This window comes from Rhyacophila brunnea, unplaced genomic scaffold, assembly GCF_057557595.1.
Source record: "Rhyacophila brunnea isolate RB1 unplaced genomic scaffold, BYU_Rbru_1.0 scaffold_5, whole genome shotgun sequence".
NCBI classification, from domain to species: Eukaryota; Metazoa; Arthropoda; class Insecta; order Trichoptera; family Rhyacophilidae; genus Rhyacophila; species Rhyacophila brunnea.
The window spans coordinates 15,296,787-15,315,772 of NW_028233170.1; the positions used below are offsets into that span (position 1 = coordinate 15,296,787).

The following is an 18,986-nucleotide window of genomic DNA, read 5'->3' on the forward strand; positions in this document are numbered from 1 at the left end:
GAGACTGTTTTCTAAAATTTGCAGAGACCATCAATTTTTAGCACAGACATACATGGGAAAAAGCAACTTTTTTTAAAAACAAATGGATAAAAATAAGACCCGATAGTATTGAACAAAATATGCAAAATAAAGAGAAAATTGATGCTGCTCTTGAAAAACTATGCCCACCGCGGGTTCCAAGTGACCGTAACATTTTCCCTGTTACCAAAAATAACACGCTATTCGACACTCACTTTAGTTTCATAGAATTCAGCATAGCATTAAATTCTCGTCAACATAATTCCGCACCTGGAACGGACGGGATACCGTATGAAGTCATTGATATGCTTCCCACTCCAATAAAACATATATTCCTTGACATTTTTAACCTCATGTTTCATAGCATGGAATTCCCCCATGAATGGAAAAGCATATTTATACATTTTATTAATAAACCTAATTCGGATAGCTTAAGACCTATTGCACTGACCTCATATGTCTGCAAAATCTTAGAAATCATGATTGCAAATAGATTTCGCTGGTGGCTGGAAAGAGAAAAAATTATCCCAGATACACTAACAGGATTCAGGAGGGTTTTCCTGTGCGGATAACCTAACAAATGTTGCAATGTATATTGAAGAATCGTTTAATGATAAAAACATACGCCAGGTATTTTTTTGGACGTGATTAGAGCCTTCAATAACGTTCAATCAGATATACTCGTTGAAATATTGGCACAAATAGGGTGCCCCATTAAACTCGTTAAATTCGTTTTTTTCTTGTCTACGAGAGATTAATCTATACTAATTCAAACATAGATCTCCCGAGGACACTTATATATAAAGGCGTTCCTCAAGGAGGAATTTTAAGTCCGCTATTTTACATTATATACGTTAGCCACATTGTTCGCAATATACCGAAAGCTATAACAGTCTCCCAATTTGCAGACGATATAATATCTTTGTTCCTTAAAACTAAAGACCCCAATCAGGATAAAAATATAATAGAATGTGCACTAGAAACAATTAAAAATAATCTATTTAAACTGGGTTTGGATCTATCTCCGGAGAAAACGGTATTTGTACATTTCAACAAAAACAAAATACTGCCGGGAGAACTTCAAATTAAATTGAGAGATATGATTAAATCAAGTTACTCAGCCAAATTTCTAGGTATTTATTTTGACTTCAAGCTTTCTTTTGATAAACATGTCAATTACATTGCCCAGAAAGTCAATAGAGCCACCAACATTATAAAATTCTTCAGAGGTACTTGGTGGGGATCACACCCTTCCACTCTAATAACTTTCTATAAAAGCTACATCAGATCCATAATGGACTATGGAAGCTATATTTACTTCTCAAAAAATATAGGACCAAAGCTACAGTTAGAACGACTACAGAACCAAGCTATCAGATTGGCTCTTGGCCTAAGAAAAAGTACCCCTACTAACATACTACTTGCCGAAGCCAAGATAATATTACTAGAAGAAAGATCTAAATTTCTATGTAAAAACTTCTTGGTAAAATGTATGTCAAATCGTACTTCTAATACGAGATACAATGTCAATAGATTTCTACTAACAACTATAACGCGAGATCGTACTCCGAAGAGATTTCAAATTTAAAAGAAAGTATTCAAATTGTATTGATCATCTGATTTTAAAAAGAGACTTCTACAACTTTTTTAATTATAACTATGAAGATATTATATATAACATTTTAATTAATACGAAAATAGGAATGGAGCTATCGTACTCCGATTCTCCCGACTTATTATTCAAGTCCAAATTTAGCAATCAAAATGTAATCCAAATTTTTACGGATGGAAGCAAAATTCCCGATTCACCTTCCGTATGTGTAGCAATGTTCTTCCCCCAATCCAACACGTCAGTTAGCAAAAGTGTCCACAGATTCACTTCCATCTATACAGCAGAGTGCTTAGCCTTATGCGAAGCCACTAAAATTGCACTTAATTACAAAAATAAAAATATCAATATTTTCAATGACTCCTTAAGTCTGATTCACTCGCTCGAAAATCCAAATTTCAGCATCAAAACTAATGACTACATTCTTAATATTAGAACCAACATTTCCAAATTTAGCAATAGTAACGAACTCGGTACAAATATATGGATATACTGGATTCCAACACATAAAGGAATTAATGGCAATGAAATAAAATTGCTAATCAATTGGCAAAAAAATCCGTAAAATACCTATCAGAAAATATAAGAATTCCATACACAGATTTTAAAGCCCAGTTTAAACAAACAATGAGCGAAAATAACGGTAAATATTAAGAAAATCTTGGGAAAGAAAAGGGAACACACTACTATCAAAATTAATATAGTAGATCTCCTAAAACTTGGTTTTGTAAACATTGTAAAATAAAGCGAGATGTAATAGTGACAATAGCTAGAAGCAGGAGAGGGCATTACAGTCTCAACGAATCATTGTACAAAATTAAAGTGGTAGATAGCCCTCAGTGTCAGTGTGGGCATCCCACTCAAGATCTTAACCATCTGGCAATGTGATGCCTATGACCAGGAGAGAGAGGTCTTAATGAATTAATTGGGAAAATGTAGGTTATACCCTCCTTTTACGATTAATTCGTTCCTGGCAAAACCAAATATTTCAGTTATGAAAATTGTACATGAATTTCTCCAAAAATGTAACGTAAATGTCTAGTGTATAGTGTGACAAAAATGTAATTCTGTATTATTAATAATGTAACTATTTATGTCTGTAGTTAAAAAAGTGTATGTATACTTTTGTAAACCATTGTAAAGCGGAATAGCCTTCCATTCATAGAAGAGCTCAATTGCTTCCAAATATAGAAGAAAAAAATACCTGTTTTATATCGTACATAGTACGCATTCAAAATGATAGTACAAATACTATAATTATAGTACGGTTGGCATCACTACTTTGACAGCTCTTTAGCTTTTAGTGTTGCCAGACTATCAAATATAATTTCCAATTATTATATTCGTCACGGTCCCATGCAACCTCTTTGCTCAAGCTCGCAAGCCATGACTTTCCACGTAGGTTTTTAGCTATGAACTCAATTGAAGAAAATTAATTATCTTTTTATTGAAGCAATAAGTATTTTTAATCTGCTGAATCACCTTGAATCACAAACTTATTCAATAGTATTTTATAAATTTGGCCGAAGGAAATAATTTATAAATATTCCACAAAACTGTCAATTTCGCAGGAATCTTATGATATAAAATAAAAATTATTATCCATCGTCTACCTGTAAAAGCTATTATTTGCAGAAAACATAGGGCGTTACGCGAATCGCTTTAGAGGTAGCAAATCAACACCACATTTTCCAGTGCTTAATAATTATAAATACCTAGGTACCGTACTAATGCCTAACCCAGTCGTACGTCCGTGCGTGATCAATTTGAAAGTTTTAGAGCCTGTCCACATGGCGCGAGTGCCAAAAATGCGTTGCGCCCAGGATGACACGTATTACGCGCGAGTAGCAAAAATGCTTTGCACTCAGTATTCAACATGGAAACCGAGGAAGCGGTAGTTATAGGTATCGGAGTTGTATCGGCGAAGATGGCGGAGTTGCATCGGAATTTTTGCTTGATATCGGAGAGCGGATTAAAACTAGCCGACAAATCACTTCCGCGCGTGCTGGCGATCGCGATGTTACTGGGCGCAATAGTTGGCGGCCTAGTACCTCGACTCGCGCACAACACGCGCGAGGTTGAGAGTCTGGTGTACGCCCGGGAGTCGTCACGCGCGAGCGCTTGTGGACAGCTGCATTGGGTCACATGTACCTGGAGAACGCGCGATTAGTCACTCGCGCGTAAAAACGCGCCATGTGGACAGGCTCTTAGGTATCAAAGCTTTTTACAAACAATATTTTGCATATTAAATCTAAGTTTCTTTTTGTTTCCCCGCCACCCTGCGGATGGAAAACATTAGTCCAGTCGAAATGTTTTTGGACAAGCAAAAAAAAGTCGTTAATAAAACATAGGTTCCTACCTACCTACCTGAAAGAAATGATAATGATACGTTGACTAGCCCCAGCCCCATATTATACACCGGCAGGAAACTAATATAATAATTATTATGGACAGCTAGGTATATTACGAAAACCCATTCGAATAATTATTATTATTCTATTTTCAGCATAATAACAAAGATGGGGAAACATAGAATGTCAAACAAAGAAGACGGATGGTCTGTTCTGTTCAAATAATCAAAATTCTATTGTAATCTTGTACATATGCCTTTGTTATTGCATTATAAAAAGTAATCAAGGCGATCGAAAATATTTTCATTAAAATCTATCTAAATTCTCGTCCATGTGTTGTTGTGAACATTATTTTTAATCCATAATTTGCCACTCTGGAAGCATCATCATCATCAGGGGCGCGACAACCCGGTGTGGGTCTTGGCCTCCTCCAACAGCTCCCTCCACCTGTCCCTATCCAGTGTACGGCACCCCCAGAATACGGCAGTCACTGGCAGCTCCATCTAACCAGCGAATCTTTGTCCTCCCTCTTCTTCTACGTCCTATTGGATTGCTGGACATCACTCTCTTTGCCGGTTCATTGCCATTCATGCGGTGCACATAACCTAGCCATCGCAGTCTCCCAATCATAATTGATGCCCAGCGCTGCAATCTTCGTACAGCTCGTAGAGCTCAGCATTATATCTTCTCCTCCAATTGGTGCCATCCCTGATCGGTCCATATATACGGCGGAGAATATTTCTTTCAAATATGTTCAGGGCTCGTTCATTGCGCAGAGTTAATGTCCAGGTTTCCGATGCGTAGGTGAGCACTGGCTTTACAATTAGTGTCTTGTAAAGAGTGCTTTTAGTTTGGCGAGATAGTAAGCGGGACTTAAAATGTCTTAACAGACCAAAGTAGCATTTATTCGCAGACACGATTCTCTTGTTGATATCCTCTGTAATATCATTATGTCGAGTTACAAGAGATCCAAGGTATATGAAACTGTCGACCGTATCAAACTTGTATGCACCAATATCTAACTTCGGTTTGACTCTCGTGATGTGACATAGACAGGCATGAATTTAGTTTTGGCCTCGTTTATATGTAAACCCATTCTTTCGGCATAAGCTTTTAGTGCTGTGAATGCCCTTTTCAGTGCCAATTATGATATGGCAATGATGTCGATATCATCGGCATACGCCAGCAGCTGCACAGGCTTAGTAAATATCGTGCCGCTGCCACGGGCATCAATCTTTGCATCCCGTATCGCCTTTTCTAGCGCGATATATTGAAAAGAAGACATGCCAGAGCATCACCTTGCCTTAGGCCATTCAATGATATAAATGGCTCGGATATTTCCGCTTGAAGCTTTACCCGGCATTGTACTGGTGTCATTGTCATCTCTACAAGTTTAATTATTTTCGTCGGAATTTCAAATTCTCGCATTGCTTCGTATAACCGGTATCGATTAATGCTATCACAAGCTGCCTTAAAATCGATGAACAGGTGTTACGTGTTAATATTGAATTCAGTGGTCTTTTCTAGAATCTGTCTTAGAGTGAATATTTGAGTCACGTCATGATCTCCCTCGTCGAAAGCCTCCTTGGTAGTACCCGAGTATTCCTTCTACAATGGGTTCCAGCCGCTGGAATATCAGAATCGACAAACTTTATATGCAGAGTTAAGGAGTGTTACCCCTACTACATTCTAGTTGGTCTCCTTTCTTGTGCAGGGGACAAATCAGCCCATCCTTCCATTCCTCTGACATCTTTTCTGAAGTCCATACTTGGTGGATTAGGCTATGTAAATGTTTGAGCAGGCTTTCTCCCCCACATTTTATTAATTCACTCTGTAGGTTATCTATTCCAGGCGATTTTTTTTTAACCTTGACATGGCACCTTTTACCCCATTTAATGTCGGTGGTTCTTTGTTATCATCCATGCCACTTTGTACTGATTCCTGGTCACGAGGATTAATGTTAGTGTTGCCGGCATCATTATGGGCGGGGGGGTATTTAAATGTTGATCAAAGAAACCTACCCACCGGGCAAGAATACGGTGCTTTTCTATGAGTATCATGCCATTGTCATCCTTGCACATTGTGATACGAGGCTTGAAACCCTTCCTAACATTATTTATCTTTCTATAGAACAGCCGACTCTCTTGGGCTTTATAGTGTTCTTGGAGTAGGATCATTTCCTTTTTTAAATAATCACGTTTCTTTTTCTTGTGTAGTTTCCACTCTGGAAGCATCTGGCAAAATATAGGTTTGAAAATAATTATTAACGAAACAGACACAGACGACAATATACCTATGCCGGTCTTGATCAACCAGAGCAACCAACCACAAGCCAATTTTACAAATATTTTTTGTAAATAATACTGTAAAAATGACTTTACCAATTTATTTCTTAAGCTTCTATGGAAATTGAAAATACAAAAAGGCATAATATTATGGAAATTCAAACGAAAGTAGGTAGTCCGATTTTTAGGGTATATCAACACTTTTGCCGATACTTCTTTTTCACCACTTTTATCTGTGGTACACGAACAGTGTTGCCATGTCTACTGAAATTTCAGTAGATCTACTGATATTTTTTGATATTTTTGGCAATATACTGAATCTACTGATATTTTATGAAATTACTGATATTTCTTCATTCCACAAAATTCCCACCACCCGGGAAAAAAACGAGTCGTCTTTGAAAATTTATTTGGGAACCTGCGGCCCGCGGTGAAATATTTCTCCTAAAAAAAACAAGCCGACTATGAAAAATTGGGAACCTGCGGCCCGCGGCGAATTTTTTTTCCTAAAACAAATCTACTGATATTTTGTCGAATCTACTGAACTTTTTTTACACATTCTACTGAAATTAAAAATTTTGACTTGGCAACACTGTACACGAATACGAATCAAAATGGAGTGTTGGACAAACGTAGGGTTTTAGACCCGAATAAGATTTACTTTTAGTTTGAATGAATAAAACTGGACTCGTTTCCATTATATTGTGAGTGAATTTATGTATATATTGTGATGTGAACAGTATGTCAGGTTGTGTTTTACTACTTGAATGACAAAAGTGTGTTTTGACAACTTAGCGGTGTCCATTTTGTGGTTTTTCTTAGTTCCGACGCTCCAGTGTTTGTAAGTATCAATATTCATAAAATTTTATCTACATATCAATCAAAACTTCTCGTCAATTATTTTTGCTCTGTATTGATTTTCACGGCAAATAATTCGAGCGCAGAACCGCTTTTGAGATTTTGTGCATATTTTTCTTTTGCAAGAATGCTATGTCGCCATTGGCTACGGTTCCATTTTCATCTCCGTTCTACGCTCGTAAGAAATCGTATGATTGGTTGTGCTAGGTACTCCTATAAAATAATGACCAATTAATTCAATGGTAGATTTTATTAATTAATTAATTTTACAAATTATATCAAGGTGTCAACCTTTTCGAGGTACTTTCTCTCCTTTTCACTTCTACAGTTCATTAAATACACGAAATCTCATATTTCGATAAGGTACTTTCGCTGTGGCTTTCAGAATTGTGTACGTTTTCTATAATTAGTGTCCAGTCGCCATCTCTACATCTTGCCGACAACGAACGTCAGATGAGTTTTGAGTTCATTGTTCTACACTTCCAAATGATTTAGGTACTAATCTAAATAAAGGTCAATATTTTTCTTCCCATAAGTATTTCATACAACTGCCGAATTGTTTAGAATCAAACAATTATTTTTCAAGTTATTTCTCTGCAGTCAAGTATCCCTACCAAAATAAAATTATGGGATCAATGAATCTGATTATTCTCTGAAGTTGTGCATAAATTATTGTGATAGGTATTCAAATATTTCCTTTACACATTCTTGCAAAAGTCTTTAAAAATTGTTATATCATACAAACATACTTCTATTTTGTAATTTTTGCTTATTTAATTTCATTACTGTTGTAACGGATATATCAGGGGTGGTCAACCTTTTTTATACTTATATGCCATATTAACTTTTAGTAGCATTTACATGGCGGTACCCGGTGGGTCACGAATTTCTATGAAAAAATAAAACTTTATAAACATTTATTATCTTTTTTAGAAATATATTAAAAGTATAGGTATCATAAAGATAAGAAACAAACATTGGTACAAGTCGGTTATGGGGAAACCAGGCGGGAACCGCGTTAATTGTCATAGCCGATTTTGGCAAAATTCATGAATTCAAGAATGAAAACCTCACCTAACCTAAAGCCGCGTTGCCACGATCCAAGTACACTTGGACCGAGCGCCATCCAAGCGTACTCGTACGGGACATCTTCATACAAATTACTCATACCCAAGCTATTTGGACCGCGTCCTACTCATCCAAGCTAGCTTGAATAGGAATAATTGGTATGATGATGTCTCATACGAGTGCTCTCGGTCCAAGTCAACTTGGATCGTGTCAACGCGGCTTAAACTAACCCAACCTCTCCCATAACTGATTTGTACCCAAACATTTTGTTTAAACTATTTTTTTTTAAAACGCTATTTCTAATCCAATATGTTTTCTTATTTCAGATATTATTGCTGTTTTGGTTCTTGTCGGTTTAAGGGAAGCCAGCGGCAAACAAATTTTGAAAATAGCCAATATACTGGATTATTTGTTAGGTTAAGCTTTTATTCTTGAATTTATGAATTTTGCCAGAATCGGCTACGAAAATTAGCGTGGTACCCGCCTGGCTTCCCGTAAACCGACTTGTACCGCCATTTTTTACAATTACTATAGAAAAAGGATTGCCAATTTAAATCTTCGTCAGATTTAAATGTAGTTATTATAAAATTGTGCCTAATCTCCCATATTTGTACTATGTAAATAATGAAGGATTATTGTGTCCTTTATAAAATAAATATCCATTATTCAGTTTTCTTCGCACCAGAAGTCATCTTTTCATAGTTAAATCTAACATTTTGTAAAGTCGTATTGAGCTCACCATATTTCTTCAATAATGTATGCTCCCTTACAGTCTTGCACTGTTCTCTTATCTATGCACCTGTCAAAGTTAAAGTTACTTCTACTGACTTGTGGACCCTCAGCGCACCGAAGACAGGAAAATCGAGCACTAGATAACTAACTACTGAAAATTCAACTATACTGACACTCATTGCAACATGCAAACATTGCTATCAAATTAAATGTGGCTGGGACAGTCCAAATCATCCATATTTGCGAGTTTTAATCAAAACAACATTCCACGAGATTGTGCGCTACGTCCAAGTAATATGGCCACAATTGCTAGCTTTTGCATGTGTATTTTTGCACATGTTTTCCATCCACTGTGGGATATAATTTAAAAAAAAATGTTTTTGTACAAATGTTTATGGGCAGATCTATGTCGGTTTGGACTAGGCTTAATTAATTTCGAACATATGTCGATGCTCACATTCCTACCGATCATCACTGATTGTTTCACCCAAAGTTAAGAAAACCTTCTTCTATAGAGATAGAGCCTAAACATATGAGAGTGATGGCAAAAAAAGACAAATTAGGACAAGTGATTAAGTTAGCTGCAGAACTTAGCTGTTAGCTGAACTCAGATTTGAAACGGCTATGGACGCACATAAAATCATCTCTCGATTACAATTTGTCAATGTGATATTATTCTGTAAAACACATGTAATTAAATGTACTGCTGTTTTGTATAACATTTTTGGTAGAAAATAACATCTGCTTATCGCGTGTAACAAACATCACTCAACAAGTGGCGCAGGTAGAATAGCAAAATGGCGTATGCGCAGAAAATCCTTTTTCACACTGTTATTTTATTACTACTGTGTTGAACCGGATACATTTACATATCGTCGCTATAGGATTGGTTTCCCGAATATCCGTTTTTGTCAAAATCGACCTTTTAATGCAGAATATTTTTTTGTATCTAAACGGACTAGAACCATCCTTTTCTTTAAATCACTTTGTAATGGTAATGAATACATCATTCATATACTGTAAAAATAACTATTTAAATATCTCCATGTATTTAAATATAGGATTATGAAATTTGTTTTTCGTCTTCTGAACATTTGGTCTATTCGGGAAACCAATCCTACAGCGACGATATGGCACTCACTCTTTTCTTCTTCGGCCATATTCGCCCCTTAGTTGGAGCATATGAATATGACAAGGTTCTTATAGAATTCACCACTCTGCGAAAACCAACAATGTCTTTGAGTATAGCATTAAATGCATCACTAACCTAACTTTACCAAGTAGTTTTATAAACATTAATCGCAAATTGAACAACCTTTCATTGCACATCCAACAATATCTTCGCTAAAATAAATTTTCATCAAAGGCCCATTGTCACAGTTTCGCAATTTTGGGATACAGTGCTGTGTTGTTGTAAGAACCGTACAATTTTATTATTGTATACTGCATGCAATTTTTAACTTCATGTCAACCAGTGATCTGCGCAGCAGAGGTCAGGGGTTGCAATCCACCCCATGGTGTATTGTTAGGGGCCTTTTTTGTCAAAACCCCAAATATATCATTTCATAATATTATCTTTAAATGTTTGTTCTTACCTCTCACCTAACTATTTATGTTGGAATCAAAACAGGAATATTTTGTACAAGGACCTTCTCTGCTCTTGTGAATTTATGATCTACAATGAGATGGCTGTATGTTCAGCTCTACACGTGTACGGTTTTTTTAAGATGGAAATTGAAAGACAGGATTGACAAGGGAGTTTGAGAAAAGGCGCTTTCGTTCTGATCATTTTATTTTATATCAACATTGTCATCACTGACAAGGAGAACCTTTTTATTAATACAGTGGCCGAGCGGTTTACGCGTCAGCTTATAATGTCGTGGATTCCAGGTTTGAATCCCAGGTCTGGCAAATACATATTGTTTTTCAATTTGTGTTTGGGGTCAGAGTATGGACCTAATAAGGTTGAGCAAGTGACTAACATCCATTTCTCGTAATAAAAAACAAAAATCTGTTAATACCAACATATGACCCTATTAGGATCAGACATGGTCAAAAGAAGAGATTAATATTTATTTCTAAATATTAACATAATTTTAACAGTATACTGCAACTCCAATTAATGTATGTAATACTAATTTAAGATAATTTAAATTCATCAATTTGACAGTAATTTAGGGTTCCAAAGTTAAAAGTGCAATAGAAAACATATCATTTGTAAAAGAAAATTTTGATATGCGTAATGTGATGTTGGTATGTATCCAGTTAGACTGTGACAGATTTGACAAGAACTGTCGCAATGTGAGTATTGTGAGCATTTTGTGTAGTTAAAGTTGTGGCAGTCTAAACGCGTTGTACCTTTCCAATATTAGTCCATCAGAGAGATTCGATATAATGTCTAAATATCTTACCATCAGTACTGCAGAGTATCTGCCAGCTGTAAACAAGAAGTGCATCGTTGGGTCACAGAGTTTATCCAGCTAAGTAAAATGGATACAGGATCTCGGTACCCCTACTGTAATATCTTCCACTAAGGGAAAGGTTGTCTCGCTTTATGTTATATTTGATCATAAGCGTATAGCTTTTCCCCTTGTGTGAGATATTCTATCATCATTTTACACGTCCATTCATGAGCTGAGGATACGGTTACTGATCACCACGCAGCGCTTCAAAGGATCTTTGCTTCATAAATCTTCTCGCTTCTTCCGATTTAATAGTGTTTAATTGATAACTCAAAAAGGCAATTTTATTGAAGAACAAAAACTAAGTTAAAAAGTTGAATTCTGAACTTATTTTATAGTAAAAGATATTATATTCTGCAGAAGGTTTGGGTCCACATCTGGGTCTAAGGCGCCTGCAGGTAGAACCTTTTTTTTGTTTTTGTGTACTCTTTGTAAAATGACTAAAAATGGAGTTACACTGATTTGACATTTCTTTTATGTCTCTTTGACAATTATATTTTTCGATCATTTTTAAATGGATGAATGTTTTGGCAAAGGACAGGAGGCGAGAGATGGGCGCGGTCGACACGGAGTCCGGGTGCACCGGTCGGGTGAGACGCTCCGCATAGAGCGATGGACTCATACGACTTGTTCGGGGAGGATGGCACCGGAATGCTGGACGGGCTTCCGGACCTCGGCGCTGACAACTTCGATCAGGGTGCTCCTGTCACGGGCCCTCCCCGAGATGCCGCCAACGCCCCAGGGTACGTTCAATACTCAAGCCGACCAATTATTTTTTTTTTAACAATAATTATAAATTCAGTAATATCCCAAAGTTATATTAAAGATGATGCCGCAATCGGCAACTTAAATCGAGATAGAAAAAATCATATCCTTTTCATACCAAAGTGACAGTCAATATTATGATCAATAAAAAACGCAACAATCGGAGGCGAATTTTATAATTATTATTCACTCATTTAATTAATTTTGGTCATTTATTATTTAAATTACAGACAAGAAGTATGTACGAATTGATGCAAGTCGAGGTAACATAATATGTTAAAGTATCACTATTCAATTTTTTTTAATGGTATTGCTCTTAGTCCAATGCGTAAGGCACTTGCTTTTTATACGAGGATCCGGGTTCGATTCCCGGATAGATAATATTATATCTTTGTGATTTTCTGAAGTCAAGGTGTTTCTGTGATTGTTTCACTACTATTACTACTACTCTGCAGTGTAACTACCTACACTATTATAGAATTGAGTGGATGATACAAGTATATACCAATACCTTCGCAAAATATAAAATAATAATCTAATGCTATTGCTCTCGCAATAAATTTTACTTCGCGAGTACAATAGTTGTATAGGTTTTCAATTTTGATTTTGACAGTTTATCTATTTTGATAGCTGTTGGGTATTGACGCGAGAGGTATCTAGGATAACCCAATACGCATGTGCAGTACATTAATCTTCCGTATTCGCCAGATTAACGCTACTGTATGACATGCGTCTTCTTCTCGAATGAAATTGTCAAATGTGTTCGACATAAAGTTGCAAGACTGCAATTATCGATAAATACGTCAGTCGGATAAACTGGCGACTGATTTCATATCTCCCGAGTTACAGCACGAGTCCCAGTTTCTAATTATTAGCAAACAAATTTATCTATTATCTATAAAAATATGTCAGGTAAGTGTATTGATATAATCTATTTAATCGTTAGATTCGCTTAACCGATTATTTAAATGTTCCCCCTGTTTGTCCATTGATGCATAAGCAATACATTCGTGAAGATTACCTGAATGAAATTCTTATAATAAAATTTGTGCATTGTGGAACAGGTACGCAGCGGCGGCGTACCCTCAGGTCCAGGGCGTTCAGCAAGAGACCCCCTTGCAGAAGCTGTCGTCGTTCGGGGGGGGCGAGTATCCCTCGCCGCATCTGGAAGGCGGTTGGGAGGGGGCGAGTGCGGCCAGAGGGTACGGTGGCAGAACCCAGCAGAGGGCAGCGCCCGCCGGACCGCAGTACCCTCACCCCCACCCTCCGCAGCAGTACCCCCACCACCCTGCGCCCGATGCCCTTTATGCCATGCCGCCTGAACAGCAACAACAGCATCACGGTGAGAATTCCTCCAGTTAATGAATCTCAGATTCCTCGTAAATCTGTTGTGATATACTCAAATATAAGTTGGAAACACTTTTGTTAAGTAATATGTTTTTACAATTACTTTGTTTCTTTCAATATATCATCTTTTGTGTTGGTTATTAAAGGCCAGCATCATGTTAACATCATTTCTCTTTGGATGTCACGGTGCTCTCTTTTCACATAAGTGTACCAGACATATTTTTTGTTTTTCATTTAAGGCGAATTTCTGCTCCTCCTTGGGGATTTTTTTATTTAAAAAAAAAACATACTCCTACTAAATATTGTAAACCTAATGGATCCAAAACAACTTACCACCATCCACACAACGTAACGTTTGTAAAGGCTTGATGACATTGAGCTACTTTACAAGCTGCTAGTTGGCGAATTTACAATCTGCTTGTAAACTCGCCCAGTGTCATCATCGAACAAGCTAACAAGCAGATTGTAAACAATCTACGGAGAAAAGTTGAAAGCCGGGCAACTTTATTCGCTGGCGTGTGGGCCGGTCTGCGTCTGTGCAGTAGAGCGATAGTGGCGACCACCTGGTAAAAAAAACGAACTACTTCCTGTCAAAAGCTTGTGGCTTGTGGGCGAGTGGAAAGTTTTGTGTGTCATCGCGCTAGCTGACTCGCCCGCTTTTAAATTCGCCAACAAGCAGCTTGTAAATTAGCTCAATGTCATCGAGGGTTAACAAACAATGTTTTAAATAGAAAAAAAAAGAACAAACTACAAAAATTTATCAATATTTGATATTTATGTTTTCAAATTTCTCTGTTGCGTGAACTAGGTATGTGGTTTTTGTGGAATAATTTTTCATGTTATCTGTACAAGAATCTTACACAGTGTTAGATATTCGATAATACTAGCGTAATTAATAAAAATTGTAATGTTTGACAAAATGACGACATGTGGATATATTACCTACTGTAACAACTGTTCTTTTCGATTTCCTTTGATGACCAAATAATTCTAAAACTCTAAATTTATATTCGGTACACATGGAAAACATACTCCTATTGCACACAAATAACTATTTTCATTTCGATAATTTTTCACATGATTATTTTCTGACGGACTTCATGGCATGCAATTGCCATGAATGACATGCTCGGTTTTCACTCTCTGAGGGCATTTTTGCATGCTCTCACGAGGGATAGTTTCCAATCTTTACGTCCTGAATAATTTTATTTTATATGCACCCGTCGATTACCTATGTGGTCGCAGCCATGACCTCTTCTGAATCAGAACTGTTTCCTTGTGTCAGGTTTATCAAGCACCTTTAGCGAGGGCTGTGAGACTAATCAATGCGTTTCCTGGATAAAGACATTTTCTGTGATATGCTGTTTTTATTGTTTCACATTATTTATTTTTTCTTCTCTTCTGAGCGTAGTGTTAGCTTTATATGTTTATTTAACTATTTTGATTGTTCCAAAGATGGTCCATATTTTGTGACATTGTTATCAATAGCATAATCTAATTATAATTATTGTTTGTAATGATAATAATGAGAGATTTAATGGTGTTCATGATTGCTGTCAAAGGCATGGGAGAGATGGGCGGATGGGCAGGGGGAGGAGGAGGTGCATCGGTGAGGGGATATCCGCCTACCTCCGCAACTTACCGACACCCGCATCCCTACGAACATCAGAAGTTGCACCAGTACCCTCAGCAACAGGTGACTATCTCACACAATTCATTTCTATCACTCGATATCCATCGACTCCAGCCACTGACACGCGTCGATTTCTAAGTAAATAAAAAAGGTAAACGAGAATATAAATGGTTTAATATTATTTATTGGCTGCCCGGTACTACTCCATATGGGAGCATGTGTGGCATGGTGAGATTTGTTATAATAAAATTAGTACAATTGAAAATTTTAACCGAAAAGTGTAATATTATATAATATTAATTTTTTTTTGGCGAGCAGTAGCGACCAAACTTGTTTGTTATTGTGATTTGATGTGGGAGAATTATTGGACTACTGGTTATTTTATTAAAAACAAAACATCCATGAAAAACAAACACCTGTTTTGGCTAAATCTAATGTCAGGAGTTGAATAACGAACGAATTAAAGATTTTCTGAACACTTTTAAAATTGGAATAACTGAAACAGAAGTGGTTACATATTATAAATATTGGAAAATACCTATGATTTTAATATATAATAATATGATGATATAGTGTAATGGTATGTAAAAAAATTACTCGAAACCTGACATTTTCTTGGATTCTAATCAAGTTTCCAGTTAAGCTGGTGTAACTACAAATTTAATGTACATAGTTATGGATAAGTGATCTGATTACTGACTCCACTATACCACCCACCAAACCACACCTGCCCTGCACCACATTCGGTCTTCAGTATGAACTTATTTTGGTTTTGATTGAATTATATGCTTTAATTAACGATCGGCATAGAAGAGAGGAGCAATACTTATAAACAAAATATAAAATTGTAGTAAATACTGCAGCTAATGCAATATTGCTAACAATCAACGTTCCTATATTTTTCTATTGTGTGTGCGATCATTAACGCATCTGAGCAGTGTCACTCGTCACGCAGTGCGGTAAATTTAACACCCCCCCCCCCCACAAACACACATACAATTTTTATTAAACTTATATTTTTAAGGTATTTATTAATTTCGTACAACGAAATGTAATGTACAAAATTACATTTTTTTGCACACATATATACATATTAATGTATGAAACCGAGACTTCCATAATTCGTCAAAAATTGTCTTTTATTGACTGCATTAATGCTTTCAACAAGTTCGAATGCATAATTTTTACTTCGCCAGCTTTTGGGAATATTTGTAGATATATGATTATGAATATCTTTTACTTACAGAAAGCATAGAAGCATTTTTATAGCAATTATCAATCACTTATCAATTAACACTTTAACTAGATCGCAACCAGATGTTATGCACTCAGCGATCTCAATCCTATTCTTTCGATCTTCGAGTGTTACCGTCATTATTTTCAAAGAGTCACCTCTTTTCAAATTTTTCATTTCGTAATAGCATCCCTGTGTACTTATTGACTTGAATGCATTTTTAAAAGATACAACCTCCATTCCATCCACTTCTTTCAGACGTGAATTCTCTTGCATGTTTGCTGCGGAGCATATGATGCATTTAACCAATCATCTGTTTCCGAATGAACAAATATATCACCAATTCCTACTTTTTGCGAATGCATTGAAGATTGCATATCTGTTTCGACGATTTCAGACAGCCATTCAATTTAAATTTATCGCAGGATCATCTTAATTATCGCTATTGAAATATCACATCAATCTTTTGACATTTTCAGGGCAGTGGCGGCCGATGGTTTCCAAATTGGTTCATTGGGGGTGCACTAAAATTTTCTTACCTCAATTAAAAAGAATATCAATTCGGCGTTGTTCTGTTTAGCAATAACCTCAATCACTTGTCATTAAAGTCTGAAACTGTTTGTAAAAGTTTTTTCTCTATGCTTAACACAGATAGACAGTTAAGTCTGTCCTGATTCATGGTATTTCTTAAAGACGATTTAATTCTTTAAAGGGTTGAAAACACCTTTCACTTTCACAGATGTCATCGGACATCCTTTTCTATTCTGACTCTTCGAAAGAATTCTTATTATTTTGATAAAGTCTACGTTTACGACATCATTTTAAAACACATACACTTCACTGATTACACAATTATTATATGTATAATTATGAATCTTTTATTCAAAATTTATCATTTTAAATCACATACACCTCACTCATTAAACAATAATTATATGTATTATTTTGAATCTTTTATTCAAAATTTATTTTTATGAACAAAATTATCGAAATAGGTAACGTGACAAAACATTTAAAGCCGACTATAGATGGCAACGACAGAAATCAAACTGAATTGTATTGGAGGTAAATAATATTTCAAGAAAATAATATTTAAAAAAAAATATATAACCATCGATTGTTTTGAATAGGTAGGTACGTATTTTTCGACTCGACAACGCCGTACTCGCCTCGTCTAAAAAATACAATAAAACTCAGGCATTCAAAATATGACATGTTACAATAATTCACTCACTTGGTAAAAGAACATGGTATACTGTTTTTTTTTTTTTTTTACACAATGTAATACGAATGGCAAACTAATATCGATATTAAGGCGCTCACACGAGCGCTCGATTTGAATGACTGTTCAGTGGGTACATGCTTTTGCTACAAATTTACTTTGATTAACTTGCGATAAACGAGTGATGACTTATGAATAGCATTGATGTACATTAAGTGATGTTTAGGAAAAAGGAGTGCAGCGCACATGCATGGTATTAGAGAAGCCGCCGCTGTTCAGGGGATAAGTTTTCTATAATAATTATTTCTATTAATTATACTTTATATGTAACTGCGCAAGCAATCGTATTGTTCACTTGAATTGTTTGTTATGTGCACCGAACGTAGTTATTACTAAAATCTGGCAAAGAAAACTTTCTTTTACAATATTTTTGCTAGACATTTGAAACTTTTAGAATATATCAGAACACGATGCAAATGCATTTTTTTAATACTTTTAGCCATCTTTAAGTAGAATTGAATTCATTTTTAGTTAATTCTGTTTTGTATGAAAAGTTATTTCGATACCATTATTGGTTGCTAGGGGGTTCTAGCAACTAAATTATTAAATAATATATACGTGTATTACTATGGAAATCAATATGAAATGACATTTCATTATTCAGTATTTCTATCAAGTACAAATTTTTTTGATCGTTTAAGCTAGTCAATTCAAGTTTATATGATTCAACAGAAAATTTAAAAACGTATATAAAAAGTTCTTTTTATCTTGTAATTATTTATTGATCAGTACAATATTTATTTACATGCTAGTTAATTTTGTCATAATTATTTGGGACGCAGGTAACCCGGTTGGTAAAGCACATTGGCCAAAATCCAATGGTTGCAGGTTTGAGTTCTCCTCGGTGTCTTATTTTTTTCAAGATTTTTTGCAGTAGGTATGTATGTTTCAGAACGATGTATGTATGTTTAAAAAATAAAATATTGACATTAGAAAAGTATGTAAAAATGGCTTGCGGATTAAATATTTCAAGTCGACCTGCGGTGTGGAGAAGTCTGAACTGAGGAGGCAGAGGGGCGAGGATGATGATGAGGATAACATTGCGTTTGCTCAGCAGGTGGGGCTGCAAGGGGCTGGTGTCGGCGGAGGGGTTGTGGGTGGAGGCGGCGGCGGCTACCTGCAGCGCCAGCCACACTATTCCCAACAGCAACAGCAGCAGCAGCAGCAGCAACAACAACAGCATTCGGCGCACATGTACCCACACACACACCAGCATATGCAACACCCACCGGTCAGTACTTGCCTATTAAACTTTCATTAAATTTTTTTTAAATTAACTTATTAAACTTTTTGTATAGCAACATATTATTCAAAATATTATATTATGATGAAATTGGTAACT

At 36.0% G+C, this 18,986-nt stretch overlaps 1 protein-coding gene across 5 annotated transcripts in view; it reads left to right on the top strand.

The window, feature by feature from the left end:
- Positions 1-6,857: 6,857 nt before the first annotated feature.
- kis (chromodomain helicase DNA binding protein kismet) overlaps positions 6,858-18,986 on the top strand; it is a 42,867-nt gene continuing 30,738 nt past the window's right edge. For 2 of the 5 annotated variants that reach the window (XM_085955651.1, XM_085955655.1), the window contains exons 1-5: positions 6,858-7,104; positions 11,925-12,126; positions 13,213-13,490; positions 15,058-15,191; positions 18,699-18,875. In XM_085955651.1, coding sequence (XP_085811777.1) covers positions 11,996-12,126; positions 13,213-13,490; positions 15,058-15,191; positions 18,699-18,875 — 720 coding nt within the window. In that variant the 5' untranslated portion in view covers positions 6,858-7,104; positions 11,925-11,995. Of the gene's footprint in view, positions 7,105-11,919; positions 12,127-13,212; positions 13,491-15,057; positions 15,192-18,698; positions 18,876-18,986 lie in introns of all 5 variants that reach the window. The other 3 variants (XM_085955652.1, XM_085955654.1, XM_085955653.1) reach the window with 3 other exon arrangements.